We start from the raw sequence: 20,368 nt of genomic DNA, 5'->3' as shown, positions 1-20,368 counted from the left end.
TGAATCTGCTTTGACATCATTTGCTGATGAAGTCTTATTGAACATGGAACAAGGTAAACTGTGTGGGGCCGTGTTTTTGGATTTAACCAAGGCTTTCGACACTGTGGACCATCGGATTTTGTTACGCAAGCTCTCCAAAATTGGTTTATGTGAGAACTCGCTTCAGTGGTTCCGCTCTTACATTACTGACAGGAAACAGCGTACATGTTGTGGGAATGAGTTGTCTGATGAATTGCCAGTTACCCATGGGGTCCCTCAGGGAAGTATTCTGGGTCCTCTGCTATTTGTCATCTACATTAACGATTTGCCAAGCGTTCTAGATGCCTGTCAAGCATCACTTTATGCAGATGACACGGTGATCTACTGCTATGGGTCTTCCTCTCAGGAGCTGACTGAAAAGCTCAACCAAGACCTCCTGGCTGTGGCGAAATGGCTGAATGAACATAAGTTAACACTGAATCTGGACAAAACCAAATGCATGCTCATAGGCAGTAACAAGAAGTTACAGAGGAAAATAGCTCTAACTGTTTCAATTTTTGATCATTGTATAAACAATGTTACTTGTTTTAAATATCTTGGAATCTTAATATCGTCTGATTTTTCGTGGACAAATCATGTCGAATACATGGCAGGGAAAGTTAATCAAAGGCTTGGTCTACTTAGACGCATTAAGCATTTGTTACCGTTTAAGGCGCGCATCCTTTTTTATAAAAGCCTTGTTATGCCCTTATTCGAGTATGCTGATTTAGTTTGGGGAGACAAACATAATGTAACTATAATGTCTAGTTTGCAAGTGCTTCAAAATAAGGCGGCTAAAATAATATTAGATCGACCACTGTATTCCTCTGCGTCTGATGCGTTAACTACACTGAAGTGGTTAACACTAGAAAAAAGGCGCTTCCAGCGCTGATGCGTACATGTATATAAATGTCTTAATAGTCTCACGCATCACGAACTAACATTAGTCACTCAGCAAGAACAGCATAGTTACAACACAAGAAATAAAGCAAACCTCAAAATTCCATCCGTTAAAAGAAACTGGGGCAAACAAAGAACTGGCTATCATGCTGTAAGTGATTTTAACTCGCTGGAGAAAACTATACGAGCCGCTGATAATGTAAATATTTTGAAGCGTCAGATTTTTAATTCATTGATTTAAGTTTTGTATTACACATAAGATACATTAGTTTTTAGTAGCATCTTTTAGCATTTTTATTCATTGTAAATTTTTAATTTTAATTTTCGAGGTCCTTTTTGTAAACCACTTTTTAGTGAAAAAGTTTCCTCATTAAAGATTGTCTTTTTTTTTGATGACACCGTCGCCACCGCCACTACCATTGATAACAACAAGACATGCAACTGCCGACAAAAGAACACATGCCCGCTCGACGGAAACTGCCTGCAACCATTAGTAATCTACCAAGCCTCCGTTACACGCAAAGACAACAACACGACAGAAACGTACATCGGACTCACAGAGAATGACTTCAAAACAAGATACAGAAACCACACCGCATCATTCCGCCACGCTAAACACAGAAACTCTACCGAACTCAGCAAGCACATCTGGACCCTCAAAGACAACAACATCGATCACTTTATTTCCTGGCGCATTCTCTCATCGCACTCACCATATAACAGCTCAACTAAAAGATGTAACCTCTGCCTCAAAGAAAAATTCCTAATCATCTGCCGGCCCGAACTATCAACACTAAACAAACGTCATGAACTCGTGTCTTCATGCCGCCACAGAAGCAAAGCCCTCCTACGCAACAACTAAACTGTCAATTTCGCGCTGCATAAATTAGACTAGTTAGATCATGCAAATTATATTGTATATAAGCAATGGTAAAGTTTATTCTCATTAAATCCCCTGATGAGTGGGCGACCACGAAACAGGCTTGTAGGGATGAACTTGTAGTTTACTTGTCTTTTTCCTCCCACAATATATGCAGTTATATATATATATATTTATTAAAAACTGGATAATGCAAAATATATATTTATTAAAAATTGGATAATGCAATTCAAGACTTTTTATAGGCTTAGCCATTATGGTATATGAGCCAATATACCATAATCTACAGATATGGTAAGCGTACGCGTCAGCTTAAAATCAAAAGGGAGCTAAAAATTCCGGTTTCCTCTTACAAAATAATTTCTTTGGGGCGTTTTTAATATAACAATTATTCCACTCGCGCTTGTTGGATAAGAGATGATTATAGCCAACGAGGCGCGTAGCGCCGAGTTGGCTATCTATCATCTCATATCCAACGCGCGCTCGTGGAATAATTGTTAAATATATATATATTGGGGTGTACATGGTCAGGAAACCCTGACCATGTACACCCGAAGTAATCATACTTAAATAGAATAGATGTTTGAAAAGAAAATTGCCCTGAGCGGGATTTGAACCCCGTGTACAGAATTTGTTTAATTGAAATTAGCCTGTATCCGTAATTGGATCCTCTTTTGTGATCCGCTAAGTTGACTTCGGTCGCGTATCTTTACTAGATCCTTAGTTGGGTTTCATATGGGGTTATAGGCTTCCCTACCCTGTCACCTTGAAAAGTTAAATTTCCCGGGAGACCACGTCTCCGATCACGTAAATCACATCTTTGATTGCCGTGTAGCCAGCATGGTTGTCCTGATAGCGTAATGGAACGGTAAATGTATTCAATCATGCGGGGGCGAATTACATCGGCCACGATCACCTTAGAAGACCACACTTTTAACCTAATCAGCATTTATGCCCCTCGTACTGACACTGAACGCGCAACCTTCTTCCAAAATCTTGACCCCTTTCTCTCGGGTCAACATCCAATCTCTTTGGCGGAAACTTTAACTGCAAAGCCAACGCCAAAATGGACAAGCGAGGCGGAAACCCACTCGCGCGCCAATTAGCCGTCGCCAAACTAAATAATTAACTTGTGCAAAACAATTTCATCGACATATGGCGTAAACACAACCCACACTTCTATGCGTTCACATGGACCGGCAAAAATCCTACAGATCAATCTCCGATACTAACGCGAATCGATAAATTTTATACTCCCCAATCCATCTCCCATCTCATCACGAAAAATGATATCACACCCTACCCACATTCAGACCACGATCTAATTTTAGTTCAGCTTGACCTGTCAAACACACCCCGGGGAAAAGGCTTTTGGCACTTTATCAATTCCCTTTTAGACAACGCTGCCTTTAAAGCTGACCTCATCGCCTTTTGGCAAAAGTGGCTTACAAAAAAATCCGACTTTGCTAACTTGCTCACTTGGTGGAATAAGGCAAAATTCCAGCTCAAACAAATCGCAATCTCGCACGCATCCAACTCAGAAAAACCTCCCGAGCAAACCGCCTCAATCTTGAACGCAAACTAGCTCATTGCAAGGAAAAATCCACTTCAGGTGCATCTCACCACATCGAAAAATTTCTTAGTGCCATAAATGACCTCCGGTTATTCGAAATAACAGAAGCCCAAGCGCTCAAAATTCGAACTAAACCTCGTCACACTGAGCCCGATGAAAACAGCTCGAAATACTTCTACAACTTAGAAAAAACCAAACAGGCAAATCAAACTATTAAAATCCTTACGAAAGATATTTTAGATACCGTCACAGAAGCCACAGATATTCTCGCAGAAACACGCAACTTTTATAAACAACTCTATTCAGCCGAACAGATTGACGAGGAAGCCCACCAAGAAATTCTTAATATCGCAGCCCCCCTTCTTAAACCAGAAGACCGGAATAAGTGCGAAGGTTTAATTACCACATCCGAAATCACCAAAGCAATTAAGTCCATGGAGCTAAACAAATCACCCGGCCTTGACGGATTGACAACTAATTTCTATTTATGAATAAAGGCTGATAGTTTCGAAAGAAACTGTCTGGGGCTGCGTCGGTGGGAGTAACGAAATAATTTGGATATATCAACAAAGTTGAAATGGTAAATTGGCCACCGTAACGATTACAAAAGCTGACGTTTCGAGCGTTAGCCTTTCGTCGAGCGTTAGCCCTTCGCTCCGACGAAGGGCTAACGCTCGAAACGTCAGCTTTTGTAATCGTTACAGTGGCCAATTTACCATTTCAACTTTGTTTATATATCCAAATTATTTAATTTCTATTTACACTTTTGGGATATCCTTTCGCCTGAGCTAACCGCAATATACAATTACGCGTACAATAGTGAGGAGCTCTCCTTTTCGCAGAGACGAGCCGTGATCAATTTAATCTTCAAGAAAGGCGATCGAACCAGACTCTCCCAATGGCGCCCCATGTCCCTCTTTAACATAGATGATAAAATATTGACCAAAGCTCTCGCAAACCGCCTGACCTCCGTCCTCCACTTTATTATTCACTCAAACCAAACTGCTTGCATTCCTTCGCGCACTATCAATGATAACGCCAGCCTTATTCGTGATGCCATCCTATGCGCAAACGACACCGATACTCCACTTGCTTTCGTCTCAATTGATCAACTCAAGGCCATCGATAGAGTCTCCGATTCCTTTTTATTCAAATCTCTTGCTAAATTCGGTTTCGGAGCACGGTTCATCAAATGGATCAAACTCTTGTACAATAACGTCATGAGTAGTGTCAAAGCCAATGGTTGGTTAAGTGCTTTCATAACGCTTCAGCGGGGACTGAGACAGGGTTTTCCATTGTCCGCCCCGCTGTACATCATAACGGCAGAAATAATGGCCACATACATCCGCGCAAATCAAGATATTCACGGCCTCTTACCACCCGGCTCAAAAGAGGAAATTAAGCTCTCTCAATATGCGGATGATCCTCGCTCTTGCTTACGGACGAGGAATCCGTCCGACACGCTTTCCTCGCATTGCAACTCTATGAAAAAGCCTCCGGCGCTCGGGTCAACAATTTTAAATGTAAAGGACTTTAGGCAGGCGCCCTAGAACATCGCATCAAGCAACCATTCGGCTTTGAATGGTACAATGACTATATACCCGACAAAATCCTCAGCCTCTATTTTGGCAGTGTTGACTGTACTCAGCTTAACCTTACACCGCGCCTAAAGAAAATCACAGATACTATCAAAACATGGTCCTCACGAAACCTCAGCTTTAAGGGCAAAACCCTTGTGATAAACGGCCTGCTTACCTCAGTGCTCTGGTACCAGGCCACCGCCCTCCCCATTCCGTCCTGGGCTATTCGCGATATCGAACAGGAGATATATCGCTTTTTCTGGTCGAACAAAATGCACCTGGTTAAACGAGAGACACTGGCGACCCCACGCGATCAAGGAGGATTTAACATCCACCGTTTAGGCCCCAAAATTACCGCCCTACGCTTGTCCACTCTTTGGTGCTATCTAGATCCCGACCAGGCGGCATGGAAGCATTTCATAACATATTACCTGCGCACCGCAAACCAAAATCTCGGTGCCCTTACACTCTCTACAACCTATCAATCCCAACACATCTACCGCTCTATCCCACAATTCCACCGCGACCTCCTACTCGCCTGGAACAAACTACACCCTCACCTACCGACCCAAATAGCAAACAATCTCCCTACTGTCTTAGCCCAACCACTCTTCCTCAATCCACGCATACAATGCGCAGGGCGACCACTCTTGTTTCCCCACTGGATTAAGAGTAGAGTTACGCAACTGAGCGATCTATGTCACGAAATTATACCAGGACTCCTACCCACCCAGGCGCTCTACGATATGATCCCCGATTTTCCCCCGAGCAAACTCGCCGGCGAACTCAACACCTTACTACAGGCCCTCCCAGACGACTGGCGACGCCTTGTTGCCTCCACTACCACTCCCCCCACCCCGCCTACCCCAGCAGAATTCACCATCTCTTCCTCAGCTACTCCACTTGCGAATATCCCCACCCGGGGTTTCTGCAAAATACTTATGGCGTCTCAGCAGCCCACCATCCCCAGCCTACAATATTGAGAGTGCACCCTTAACCCCGCTCCTAAATTCACCTCCGCGTTTTGGAAATCACTTTACACTCCCCTGCTTCCCAATCATTTCGGCGATATTACGTGGAAAATCGTTGACAGGGTCCTCCCATACGCTCTGTCCCTCTTCTCAATAGGCGTCTACCCCACGATGGACTGCCCGCACTGCAATGGCACCGAAACGCTCGATCACCTTCTCCTCCATTGCCTGCTCTTAAACCCTTCTGGGTGACCATACAAAAATACGTCACCGACATATCCAACGACAACATAACCCTGACACACCCTATAGCCCTTTTTGATGTCCCATTAACGAAGGCTAACGCCCACTGGCGCAGCGAAATCAGCCTAATTAATTTCATCCTAAATGTAGCGCGCCACGCTATACATAAATCGGCAGTAGAACTCCGTTTAAACGATATTCACATTTCCCCACAGTCTGTTCTTAATGCTAAAGTTAAACACTTTAAATTATTCAAAAAGATTTTCAAGTAGAACAATACACAGGTCTCAGCTACTATTTCCCTCTGAAATAGTGCATTAACGATACTATTGTAAGCCTAGTAAATGAACGACTCCATTTTCACCTATAGAGACCTATTGGAATACGAAATTCTGGCTAGTATATGCCAACAACCAGGTTAATACAAGGTAACGAGTCCCACCATATATACGCCGTAATATCAAACCTTTTCTTATGTTATCACTAGTTAGCCTCAATAAATGTAACACTGCAATAAGTAGAAAACCTGTAATAGTTAAGAAATCTCAACCTTGTCTCCTTGTAAATAGAATAGCTTAGAAACGGCTCACATTGAGCTATTTTAGTAGAAAAAAAAAAAAAAATCCCACCTGACTAGTAACAGGAGGGACGTGGGTTCAAATCCCGCTCAGGGCAAACTTTCTTTTCAAACATTTATTCTATTTATATATATATATATATATATATATATATATAAATGTGATATGCGAAATGTTGTAATATATATACGAAATGTTATATATATATATGCGAAAAAATCACTGCTGTACCACCAGAACACACCATAGGCAAAGAAGAGCACCACCGACATGCTCGACGTGACGATGGGCTCGTATGATGGAGCCGTGACATGCGAACTAATCGGAGCCTATATGTTATCCCTGATTGCGGCAAAGTTTAAAGATCGTTTGAGTCTTTACAGTGACGATGAGCTAGCAGTATGCAGAGCTACACCTAAAGAAATTGAAAAAACAAAACAAGAAGCTTGCAAAATTTTCAAGTCTAATGGCCTGAAGATCACCATCAAAGCTAATAAGAAAGCAATCAATTTTTTAGATGTAACCTTCGACCTCGCAAATGAATCTTACAACCCATTCATGAAACCGAACAACAAACTCCTCTATGTTCTCAGTCAAAGTAACCACCCACCTGTACTGCTAAAGAACATCCCGGAAAATATAAACAAGCGATTAACCAGGATATCATCAAGCAAAGAAGTTTTCGATAACGCCAGCCCTCCTTACCAAAAAGCCCTCTACGAAAGTGGCTACGACTATAAGCTTACATATGATCCACAGCCAGCCCAAAAGCGCAACAAAAATCGTAAAATAAAAGTGATATCGAATAATCCACTATGGAACTCCAACGTGAAGACCAATCTGGGAAGAAAGTTCTTAAATATTGTTGACAGATGCTTCCCGAAAAACCATCCACTACACAAGATCTTCAATCGCCACACACTAAGGATAAGCTACTCCTGCATGCCTAACGTCAAAACAATCATCGCGTCACTCAACAGAAAGCTACTATCAGATTACAACCAGTCACAAAATTCACGACTAACACTAGACAAAGAACGTAACTGCCGGAAAAAAGACCGATGCGCCCTAGAGGGAAAATGCCTCACATCAAACGTAGTCTACCAAGCAACAGTCACAACTGAAACGTCAACAGATCCATTCGTGGAACTCGCGACAAACTTTAAAGAACGGTACAGAAACCACACAGCTTCCTTCCGACACCAAAATCAGAGACACGAGACTGAATTATCTAAACACATATGGACACTGAAGGACAATAACAAATCTTTAAACCTAACGTGGAAAACCATCAAACAATGCAAACCGTACAACAACATTACTAAGAAATGTAATTTATGTCTTTTTGAAAAATTCACGATCATATGTAAAATAGAAACAGATACCTCCTTGAAAACCTCATAATAAAGTAACAATCTCCGAAATTATACATACCAGTCACATGACTTATATATATATATGGAAAAGTAGCGTTGTTTTTATATCTCCTAGCAACCGTATTCCAGCTTTTATAGCCAGTCATTGTAAGTTAATGGTCAATCGTTGAAATTACCTGATGAGTGTGGTCATTTTCGACCATACGAAACAGAGCTGTCGTAAGAAAACGATGAACTACCTCTGAAGTCTTGAACCAGTTTGTTATAATTATATATATATATATAATTATATATATATATAAATATATATAGAAAGTTTAAAAAATTGCGAGGATGGACAACTTCTGACGTAAAAACTATAAAGAGTTTTAATAAAAAACGTTTTGGTCAGAGACCTTCAGTTATTTACAACTTTTGAAAAAAAAAAGAGTATCAAATAGGATCGAAGTGCTAATGATTACGTAATTACAGATAACGACTAATGAACTAGTGCTAATAAACAAAAAACCTAATTACAAAGAAAGCAATGGACAAAATACAAGAAAAAAACCTTAAAAATTAAGAGATGAGAATACTAAATATGTTAATATGAGTGGCGTAATCAATTGCAAAGAAGCAATGCGGAGAGCATTAAAAAAGGGAAGGCCCACTTTTTACTATAACTGTAAACCGTAACAAAATCCCAAAACAAGGCCTTTGGAGCCCGAAAGGGCAAATTAGCAACAAAATCCCTGGAGGGGCCCTTAAATGATACTAGTCATAATAAGATCCCTTGGCAGGGCCTCTGAGTCCAATCCACAACTAAAGGGCCGACAAAGTCCAAGAAAAGGGCCTTTGAACGATCATTTTGTAGCGCCTAATATAAGATGGAAAATTAATTATAGCAAATTCTATTTTGCTACAAATTGATCGCTCAAAGGCCCTATTTAATGCTTTTTTTTATTTCAAAAGTTGTAAATAACCGAAGAAGGTCTCTGACGGAAACGTTTTTTTATTAAAATTTTTTATATTTTTTAAGTCAGAAGTTGTCCATCCTCGCAATTTTTTAAACTTTCTACGTTCGTGTTGGCTGTGAGGTTTGGACTGTGAATCTTTATTGATCCTCCTGGCGCGGTGCACCTTTGTTGGCCTGAGAGTTCCATTAACGATTAAAGATTAACGATTATAGATTAACGATTATAGATATATATATATATATATAAGTGTAAAATTTTGACTTTTGTAAACCAGTGCTCAATACATAGAAGTAGAGCAAGCGAATCCCTACAAGCTTGTTTCGTGGTTACCCACTCATTCAGTTGAAGAAAGTTTCGGAGAAACTTGAGGAACTTCAAGGAGAGAATGACAATTTGAAGGAATATTTAGAGAGTGAAAGGTCTGGAAGAAAGTATTCTGTCCTTTTTTTTTTCATGAAAAGGCAAAAAAAAAAAAAAAAAAAGGCTTATATCCAGTTATTTTGGCCAAAAAATCCGGTCAATAAGAGATTTATTATATAGCATAAAATTTATTTGCGCTAATAGGAATCTATGAATGACTCGTTTATTTCGAGAGCCGGGAATTTTGTTGCACAATGAGACCACAAGGGTCGTTTATACTTTCTTTGTTTTGACCGCATCCTTGCTGCTTTTTGCCGACGTTGTCCAAAAGTTACGAACTTTCAGTTGTAAGTTCGTTTCACGTCTTTTTTTCTTACATGGGGTCAAAGTGGGCAGTCCGTGAAAGCAAGATGGGCTTAAATTGGCGCTGCCAGTTATAAAATAAGTGATTAATATATATTAAACTTCCCCTTAAAACATCAATGGATTTTTGAAAAAAGTAGGTAAAAAGAATAGCAAAAAACCTATCAGCTAGGGAGTGTTGTCTGTACTAGTATATATGGGAGGCTTGGGTTCGCATCTCCTCAAGGCTTGAATTTTTTCGAGGCTTCATTTGTGCAGTGACTTAAACTTCACCTAACCTGCGAGGATTATGTCTTCACTTTAAGATATAATATTTATATATATTTAGCATAATTGCCCAGGTGATGATAGAAATTTGCACGCCCTGATTGATCGAGGATTGCGTCATATCTCGCCATAATCACATCGCGCGAGGTGTTTATAGCAGGGAGACCAAATTTGATAATGGCTGTCTCGCGTCTTGTCAATATTTCCCAGAAAGTAATAAACACGATGGAAAAAAATTTCGATTTCTAAGAGCTCAAACATGCTACTGAGTTTCATGGAACACTTTTCAAAAGAAAGACAGAGAGTTTTTGCTGATCAAATTAATTAATGAAAATAAACCTAAGAGTAATCTATAGAATTGGAGCCGGTAAAAGATGCGAAATGCTTTCTTTATTTAAAGAACTTGCAAAAACATTCGAAAGCACCTGAGTAATTATACTAAAAAATTTATTCGCCTCAGTTTAAGCGAACATCGTTAAGTGATCCTTCGCCTTCAGTGAATAACTGTTAAGTATATTTTCTGTTCTGTTTCCCTAATGATGAGTTTGTTTCTTTTTGATCACTGGTTTCAAGCGCAAGTAACAGACATTTACCCTAAACCCAAACAAAAGAAATCAGATGAGAAGGTGAAAGAAAAAGGGAAACAGAAGTCAAAGCCTGATGCGGAGAAGCAAGAAGTAGCCGACCTCAAACGCCAGTTAAAGACAATTGAGGTAGAATGTGAGAAACTTCGAGGAAAGAATCGCCAATTGAGACATGATTTAGAAAACAAAATCATGGAGGAGAAAAAAGCAAAGACGAAGTGGACAACAGAAGCTAAAGCTAGAAAAGATGCCGAGAATGATCTGTCACTATCGAGAAAAGAGTGTGAAAGTAAGTATCCTGTTTTTGATAGGCTCGCGTTCATTTTTCGTAGCCGCTTTGTTGCCAACGTTCGTTTTAACGCTGTTTTGGCGACTTTCTTTGTAACGCGTGCGTTGTTATCAGTCAACTGTATAAAAGAAAAAATTACAAAAAAAAAGAGAAAATGAGAAAGGATAACAAAAGCGAGGAATATATCGTATGAAGTCTCCTCACATTTTTTCTGTAGCTGCTTTGTCGTTTACGGTCCTTTTAACGCTATTTTGGCGACTTTCCTTGTAACACGCGCGGTGTTACCAGTCAACTGTATATAGAAAAACTCAAGGCCGGAAACTTCAACCGGCCCAGAACACCAGCCGTGGCCGCTCGAAGACCGATAAATTCCACAAAATTCGACCGATCTTCCTAAAATTTCCACCCGCGAGAGTGCTCAGCTATTACCTACCCGCTCCAGAGGAAAAAATTTCCAAATTCCGCTGCATCGACCCGAGAGACACTCCGTTTTACAACCCATTCTGGCTAAATCGCTTTGTTGGTACTCGTAATCCTTTTGCCTTTATTACAAGGGGTATCAAATGGTCCCATTCAATTTAAAAGTGCTCGAAATTTTGGCCTTTGCTCGAATTGCTCGCAAAAATTACACGGGTGCTCGCTTGCTCGTGCGCATAATTTTTGCGACTGCTCGCATGCTCACAGTCTCGTTAATAAGTGCTCGATTGCTCGAAATTTCGGTAATCCTGCTTTGCAGTTATTTTTTTATATATAAATAAACGATAATCAGTTATGATATAGTTAAAAAAAGGTTGAAACATCCTTATTTTTGGCTTCAGTCTTTCTTCAACAGCCTGTAACTGTTTTGGAGGCGCTTCATGTGTTATCTGGAAAACGTACGAAAGCTCCATAACAAGCATTTCGTTCATTGGTTTATTCTTTAACATATTTCATCGTCACAAGCTTTCTGCTTGAGAGGGGCACACTTCCGCAGTTAAAATATGCGATCTTTCATCTGGTAACTTGTTTTTTCACCATCTACGGGTATATTACAAACTCAACATGACCAGGCCCAGTTGGCTTGAAAGTTCAGTTAGTAGAATACTGCACTGGTTGTCGGAAACATGGAGACACCTCACGCAAAAACAATTTCGTAAACTTTTGTAATCAGATATTTGTTGCTGGCAAGCCTTAGCGAGGCAGTAGCCTATTCTATACAATAGCGAGAAAAAGCCAAAATTTGTCGGATGTAAGATCGGAGACATACGCAGTCGATTGCGTTTTTTATATCCGGGGTGCTTGAGATGGCATCACGTAAAATACACATGGAAATATCGATCAATTTCGAGCAATGCCCGTTGAAGTAAACAATTCGACCACTGAGTTACATTTGATCGGTGAGGTGAAAGAAAAGCTTGCAATCATAGATTCAAAATGTGAATCGCTCGTTGAAGCTAACCATTCAACAAAATGTGGATCGCTTGTTAAAGCTAACCATTCAACTGCAAATTCAAATGACTGTTTGGGCTTAGAGACAAATTCTGAGTCGATTTCATCCGTGGAGAGCATCCATTCGACCGTCGAGTCCAATTGTTTTTCAACCTTTGAGTCAAAAGAAAACTTCTCGCGCACAGCATTAAGTTGTCGTTTGCTCAATGACATTGAACATTTCTCAAAATGTGTAGGTCCTACCGAAAGGCGGTTTGCGAGTTTTGAAGGTCAAAAGCTTGATTGTGATATTTATAGTATAAAGTATTGTGACCGAGGCAGGTTCTGATGTTGTTATTTGAACAACGAGACAGACTTATAGCCACAATAAAATTTATTTATACAGGAAAGTACAAAAGAAATAATACTAATAAAAAAAAGGGTGATTGCAAGCAAATCCTCAGTAAAATAGGTCACTAACTTGAGGTTACATGTACTGGAGTTACTTTTATGTGACCAAGAGGTTCTGAGCTTGTAAGTGCTGGTCTTGACACTCTGAACTACTGAGTTAAACTAACTAACTGTACTTCTTTTATAAGGAATCGAACAATAGCAGGAAATTCTCCAAAATTTTGGAAGTTAGGTGTGATCATTCTAAAGGAAATTTATGATGCAAATCCTGTGTGTATGATAATTTGGTTATCATAGGAAATAGTTTGGTGTGATGGTGCGACTTAAAGGAAATTTATGATACAAATCCTGTGTGTATGATAATTTGGTTATCATAGGAAATAGTTTCTAAAGATGTAATTCTAAAATTATAACAAAAAATATTGCAATGTCATACACAATTGTGAGCCTGGTCACAGTATGGAGAACACCGGCAAGGGTTAATTAATGCAAATGACACCCTTTATCGTTGCCCTTCCTTTTGTTCAGCATTGATGAATACTTTCATAACTTACAAGCAGGCGATTTTCACTTTTAGAAATGTCACTATTTGAAGTGAATCAAATGTTTTATTTTATACTTTTGACCCTCATGCTAGAAACGTGATGGCATGCCAAATTCACAGTAACTATCAAAATCTGGAGATTTGAACTTGGAACATTCTTTTGTTCTTCAGCAAATGAACTGACATATGAGTGTTTTAGAAATTGTCCCTCTGACGCCAGCATCCACTTTCACATTTGAAACTACTAGTTCTGTTTATATAGTTATTAGTTGATTGATGGACACGTGAACATTTACTACCATAATCGCATGTACATTAGACTTTGATCAGTCCTTTTTCGAAGCGAGGACGAAGACGAAGTTTTGTTTACGAAGTTAGGGGGTTTACGATACGAGGTCATTTTTGTTGTATATCAGGACGAATCAACTAAACGAATCAGTTGCAATGCAAGTCCCAAAGTTTACGACACTGGTATCGCAGAGGTTATGGGTTCTAATCCCGTTCAGACTTGAAATTTTTTCAGGCTTTAATTTCACACCTTCTTAAGTTGTGTGTAATATCAATAATCAATCGTGTTCACAGAAGCAGTGTCAGTTTGTAGAGCTCCTTTAATTTATTCTGCTGGATGTTGTAAGCTTGTTTGCAGTTGCAGCTTTTCAATTCCACCAAGGGGGAGGAAGAAGTACCTTGCGGCTTATGGACGTGCTTTCAATTAAAACGATCTGAAAACCTTAATGACGGGTGGTGACATAATTTTCTGTGGAGACAACATTACTTGCGAACCGTTGTTGATCTAAATATTCCCATTTATTTGAGCAATTTACCAGGCTTTGTAGATATGATGGATTTTCCATTGGTTAATGGCAAACAAAATGGACGGAGTCACAACATTTTGAAACAGTGTACTCGGATCGCATTTTGTAGCAGTTTTTTCAACCTTGAAAGCTTCCTGGCCACTAGTAATAATAACTATTATAATCTGATACCAAACGGTGGCATATGAAACCCGATTAAACAAAACAACATTAATAACAACCCTTGGTGGTTTGTGCTTCACCGGCTCAGGAAAATTCTTAAATGAAATGTTGCTTTAATCATTTTGATCAAAAACTAAAGGCCTAGCCAAACTCGGAGACATGTCTAGAAACTATGGCATGGGTCGCACTTAGTAAAGTTTTGCGAAAATTTGTTTACTCTGCAGCCAAAATCTGTCATCGGGGGACAGTGCCCAGTGCAACTCCAACTTTTCCAGTTGGCAAAAACTTCGAAAATCTGCAAAGATATCAAAGACGCCGTAGTGCTTGGGTGGGGCAGGTAGATTTCAGAAAACTTGAGGTGGACAATAGGAATCACAGTGGTAACTATCAACGCTTGTCAGAGAATAAAAATTTAACAGAGAATTTGTGATAAAATTAAATAAGAAAGCGCGCGATGTTGCTCAGGACGCGCTCTCTATTTGCCTTGGATGGACATGGATTACTGGCAATCCGTCGCAGTTCCCCGCTTTTTCGGTGGAGGAGCCGAATGTTCCCAAAATCTATATGCTCACAGCTAAATTTACAATCCCAGAGGAGCACTTTGTAGAATTAGTCACTACTGAAATCACTGCTGATTTAAATAAATGAAAAGTAGAAATATCACTTTGGTAGTTATTAGCAATGTTGCAATAGGTCGCATTCTTGTTGTGTTTTTCCTTGGAGGTTTTCTTTTTAAAGCCGAGCTCCTTTCTTCTGACAACACATGAATAAACGCGTATTTGGTCTACTTCAGTCGTCATCACTGACGCTTTTCTGCACCAGTGCGACCTTTGACTCAGTTTGACGCGAGTTTTGCTTTGCTGTTGTGGTCTTAAATTTTCTGTGGTGTTTTGGACGGCAAAGTTGAAGACTTTTTAAGTACGACCTATGCCTATGTCTCCATGTCGCGCGGAAACACGAAATAGAGGAATTCATCTCGAGAGGCATCCGCAAAGGTAGAAAGTAATCAAGAGAAATACTGCAATTACCAGTACTATTTGATCTTAAGAGCTACTATTGGTGCTTGTCAGATCTGTACGGCTGTAATTAGTTAGATTCTAGAAGCCTCCAAACTGAAATAAAACTTCATTGCGTTCAATCTTTTTCAGTCAATCAGCGGGAAAACAGTTTGCCGATCATCGAAACCGAAGTCCGAAATGCATGTTAGACTGAATGTCACGTTATTTACATTTCATAAGAACTATATCATGAACCAAAAAAAGCATACCTTCCGTTTGAGCGTCGGGTTAGAAAGAGATGGAAAACTTTAGATCGCGGGCTTTGGATCTAGTACATCTTCTTGAGAGCTCTGACTGACTCATGAGAAGCTACGTGACGTAGTTTGGCATCAAGAAGGGCACAATTGGATGTAAGATGCTGAGACTAGTTGCACCGCCCTAATTTTGCACCTATTGTTCTGTTTTGGAGGTGTCAGCCAGATTATTAGCTCTTACTTGGCGTAAGACAACGTATCCTATTAATAAGAGAGAGATTCCGGAAAACTTACGAAGTACTCGAAGTGCTCGCTGCTCGCCATCTTCATTTTTCCAAACTGTTCGTTACTCGTCATCTGTATTTTTCTAAAGTACTCGTTGCTCGCAAGAAAACTTGACAACTGCTCGTGCTCGCAAAAAGAAAAAAATTTAAAAGGATAATAAAAGCGAGGAATATAATGTATGAAGTCTCCTTACCTTTTTACTGTAGCCACTCTGTCGTTTAGGATCCTTTTGACTCTGTTTTGGCGACTTTCTTTGTAACACGTGTGGTGCTACCGGTCAACTGTGTATAGAAAAACTCAAGGCTGGTAACTTCAACCGGTCCCGAACACCGACCGTCGCTACTCGAAGGCCGATAAATTCCACAAAAGTCGACCGATCTCCCTCAAATTTCCACCCGCGAGAGCACTTTGCTACCACCTACCCGTTCCAGCGGCAAAAGTTTCCAAATTCCGAGAGCCGCACACAACTAAACAAGACTCTCCAGGGAATCGATAAGAGGGTTGTTGGGTTTGCCTTATTAGGGACCTTAGGCAGTCAGGACGGCAACGCCAAGGAAGACTTCGATTAAAAAATGAATTTCTACTTAGTTAGAATTTAAAGAATGGCTGCATGAGCTTACTACTCATGCGGCGCCACAGCTCAACTTCAGCATGACGTATAGAAGTAGCGTTGAGTTCCAAATGGAAAACAAATTAATTTGCCGTCGCGGTTTCGGTTCGCAGACGACGCAAATTTTGGCGATTTCACTTTGTTGTTTTGCATAGGACGGCAAAGAAATGTACAAAGTTTCAAAACGCACGTGCTGAGCTATTGTTCTGCTAATTAGATCTCTTGTTTTTCCACGTCCTCGTTGCCGTCGCCGTCGTGGTTGCTTAAGGTCCCTATTGTCAAACAACACCGTTTGGGAAGTCGTGCGTGTAATTCGACCGGATTTACTTCGATGTTTGAATCCCGTAGTAGAGGCAAGAGGATTAGCGTTCCTACAAAGCGATTTAGCCAGAATGGATGGTAAAACGGAGCGGTTCTCGAATCGATTCAGTGGAATTTGGATACCTTTGCCACTGGAAAGGGTAAGTATTAACAGCGTTAAAAGGACCATAAACGACAAAGCGGCTAACGGGAAAAAGGTAAGGAGACATCATACATTGTATTCCTCGCTTTTATTATCCTTTAATTTTTTCTTACTTCTTTTATAATTTTCCCTTTTTTAACGGCCCACGCTTACGCTTAAAATTCGATCTTAATATGTTAGGTATTCCCGTTAATGACCTTTAGACCTCAAAATCACACACAATACGCTTGGGCCGCCTGTGTCTGAATAAATTGTTCCATCTTGTTTACGAATGTAACGCAACCGACATAAGACCTTTGATCTCGTGTCGTCCTCAGAAATTCTTATGCGACCGGTTTTATGGACCTTTGCACAGAGATCTTTTGATGAAGCAGCTTTGGTAAATATTCGAAAACATACGACTCTCGTGAGAATCACCCCAGAGTCTGCAAACCGGATTTCTAGGAGAAATCTGCGTCGAAGTAGACGTACTTGCCATTTTGACTTCGGAATAATGCATAAACTATCTTTAAATCAATGTTTACATAAAGTCATTTTAATCCATCAACCAATCAAAATGACGGTTTCATCGGCCGATGCCAGGGCCTTTTACAGCCCCACACCCAACCGAGGGAAAAGGCCCTGGGAACGAGTTTGACGGTCATGGCAGTAAAGTCAGACTAGGTGTCAAACATTACATTTTCAATATAAAAAATCGTTAATAAGAATATACACCGGACCGCTTTTTGAGACTGCGTCTTAAAGTGCAGCTAAACTGCAACTCGGAATCAATCCATCACTAGAATATCATCTGCAAGTCATTATATGATTTAATTCATTAACATTGAGATTTGATTTCTTAAAGGGAACAAAGTACCCTTTAAAATGTCGTCTCGCTCCAAAAATGTGGTTTTATCGCATAATTGATGTAGTGCGCAACCAGTGTCTGAGAGGCTTGGGTTCTCATCTCGTTGAGGCTTGAATTTTTCAGGCTTCTTTCATACAATTACTTAAATTGCAGCTAGCCCATGACAACGTTTTATTCACTTTAAGATATACCATTTTCCCTCATACTTGTTTACAATGAATGAGATTGCTTGTTTTTAAAGGCGTTGAAGCTCGACTCAATCGTCTACAAAATAAATCAAATGAAAACGTTGAAAAAGTAAAAAGGGAAGAGAGGTCAAAGCTAAAAGAAACAGAAAAGAAACTGGAGGCAGCAGTTAAAGCTAGAGTAGAGGAGAGTGAGTCGTTGAAGATTGAAATCAAAAATTATGAAGCTAAACTCAAAGATCTTCAAAAGAATTCAGATGAAAAACTGGAAAAAGCAAAACAAGAAGAGAAGTCAAAGCTTGATGCGAAGGAGCGAGAACTAGCCAAGCTCGAAGGCAAGTTAGAGGGACAAAAATCGGAAAATAAAAACCTTAGGGAACTATTAGACAAACTTAAAGTGGAAAATGCACGTTTGAAGGAAGTTTTGGATAAAAAAGCTGGGAAGCTAGAAGAAACAGAGGAGAAATTTCGGGCACAAGTTAAAGGTGAAGGAGATGCCTTAAATAAACTGGCGAAATTGAGAGAAAGGTCCGGACGTAAGTATTCTGTTTTTGGTAAGCGCATGCTTTTTTAAAGGCTGCGGATCTAAGTGAACGCTGTATCTACGTCTCCATATCCACCTTTTTCGAAATTTTATCACTTTTCAAAAGAAAATTCTTTTATGTTTAGGTTATTCTCGGCTTAAGAGTTTTAAGGTGAATAGAACCGCAAAATCGGTCGGGTCTGAGGTTCGAGTTCCAGTTTAAAGTGGGACTTAACGATTTTATTCTTTGTTCCAAGCTCGTAAAAAATGCAAAAGGTCTTTCTTTATGTTCTTCATTTAACCTTTTTTTCAGGGATATAAATCTTAAAATGGTTGTTTTGTTTCCGTATATCTGAAGCATGTAAACTGCAATTTATCGTTACATTGATCGAAGTCATGGCACACTTATACTCCATTTTTAGCACAAGCTGATAATCAAGGTGCTTATCTTACCTTTCGGTGTCCACGACAGAAACTTATATCCACTTAATAATTTTTTTTTCTTATCAATGCAGGTGTTTTTCGCTACAAAAACGATTCTGACAAATATGGAGTTATCTATTGGATGGGATCGAACACCAGAACTGTTGCCTGGGAAAATCCCAGCGAAAAGAGCGACCTAGCGAAAAGAGTAAGTGCCTCAAGATCTTCTGACAAATTAGGATCGGCGAGTGATCTGCTTAATTATACTAAAACCAAGAGGAAAATAAGCTGCACCGAAGACAAGAAGGAATCATGGTGGTCTGTTGCTTTGAGCGAAAAATTTTCATTGTATCTCACACATTACACTTTAAGACATGGCGGGGACAATGAAAAATCATTCCTTCGTAATTGGCAGCTCGAAGGATCGATAGACGGGTCTGACTGCAACTGGAAAGTGTTAAAGAAACACAGTAATGATTGGACGCTAGAAAAATCCCCTTCACACATCGCTACCTGGTCAATCGAAGGAGAAGTAGGAGCTTTCCGGTTTTTTAAAATTGTTCAGACAGGAAAGAATTCTTCGAAAGACTATGGCATTTACCTATCTGGTATTGAACTGTACGGGGTACTAATAGAAGGTCCCAACAGTTAACTAGTAAGCCAACCATTCAACAACGTTGAAGAACTCAGGGATTAGGGACTTTTAATATTACTTTCTTCAATGAAAAGTGACCTCTATTTAAGGAACACTTTTTCTTCATCCCCTATATGGAGATTCCATAATAAATATAACTTTCAACGGACTTAGACCTGGAATGGGTATTTTGCAAAACTTTGTTTGACAGGATTAGGCGGAGAGTAGGAAGATTTACCCCCTTTAAACATAATCGCCGCTTAGATAAATATCCCACTGATTAATCGGGACAACCCTCCGATCATCGATTATCATTGAAAGAAACTTCTATTTGAAGAACACTTTGTTTCGACACGAGGTTCTATTATTCTATCGTTTTGATTGTTTCATTTGCTTTTTTAAAGGGCGACATTTCCAAAAGAAATTTCTGTTGTTCTATTGTTTTGATTGCAGTCGTTGTTCTTTGCTTTCTATTTAATTCAAAAAACAGACATTATTTTCCATAATTGTAAGCGGTGTAGTGCAATTCATTGCCTGATTGAATTTCAAAATTTATAGGCAAGTTGCGGGCAACTTTGCTTTGTTACAACATCTACATCAGTATGCTGATAAACAGAGAACTGCAGCCTAATAACAGGTTGCCAATGTAGTCAAGTGTTTGATTGGTTGATAAAAGGAGCAGTAAAAGGAGCAGATTACTAAAGACTGCTACAGGACAGAGAACATTTTATGGATAGTAAAGTGATACAATTATGTAATATGCCTTATGAATAATATAATGTGTTTTTTTTTCTTTTTTACGGTATGGTTTTTGGCGTGCATTTTCTGAAAAGCCCTTTCAGGACGAGAATAAAGTTTGTATGTATGTA

The 20,368-nt window shown here is 39.7% G+C and overlaps 1 protein-coding gene and 1 pseudogene across 3 annotated transcripts in view; both read left to right on the top strand.

The window, feature by feature from the left end:
- The window catches only part of LOC148719040 (uncharacterized), a 2,901-nt pseudogene extending 1,592 nt beyond the window's left edge, over positions 1–1,309 (top strand). Inside the window, exon 1 of the transcript XR_015994038.1 lies at positions 1–1,309. This exon is cut by the window's left edge and continues 1,592 nt beyond it. The product of XR_015994038.1 is annotated as an uncharacterized LOC148719040 (transcript).
- LOC111347556 (uncharacterized) overlaps positions 1–20,297 on the top strand; it is a 44,084-nt gene extending 23,787 nt beyond the window's left edge. For both annotated transcript variants that reach the window (XM_088741219.1, XM_088741220.1), the window contains 3 exons: positions 10,639–10,938; positions 17,976–18,455; positions 18,958–20,297. In XM_088741219.1, the coding sequence (XP_088597345.1) occupies positions 10,639–10,938; positions 17,976–18,455; positions 18,958–19,517 (1,340 nt within the window). In that variant the 3' untranslated portion in view covers positions 19,518–20,297. The remainder of the gene's footprint in view (positions 1–10,638; positions 10,939–17,975; positions 18,456–18,957) is intronic.
- The last annotated feature ends 71 nt before the right edge of the window (positions 20,298–20,368 follow it).

This window comes from Stylophora pistillata, chromosome 12 (assembly GCF_964205215.1).
Source record: "Stylophora pistillata chromosome 12, jaStyPist1.2, whole genome shotgun sequence".
Lineage (NCBI taxonomy): Eukaryota > Metazoa > Cnidaria > Anthozoa > Scleractinia > Pocilloporidae > Stylophora > Stylophora pistillata.
Note: the sequence above shows the minus strand (reverse complement) of the source record. Positions and strands in the feature narration are given on the sequence as shown.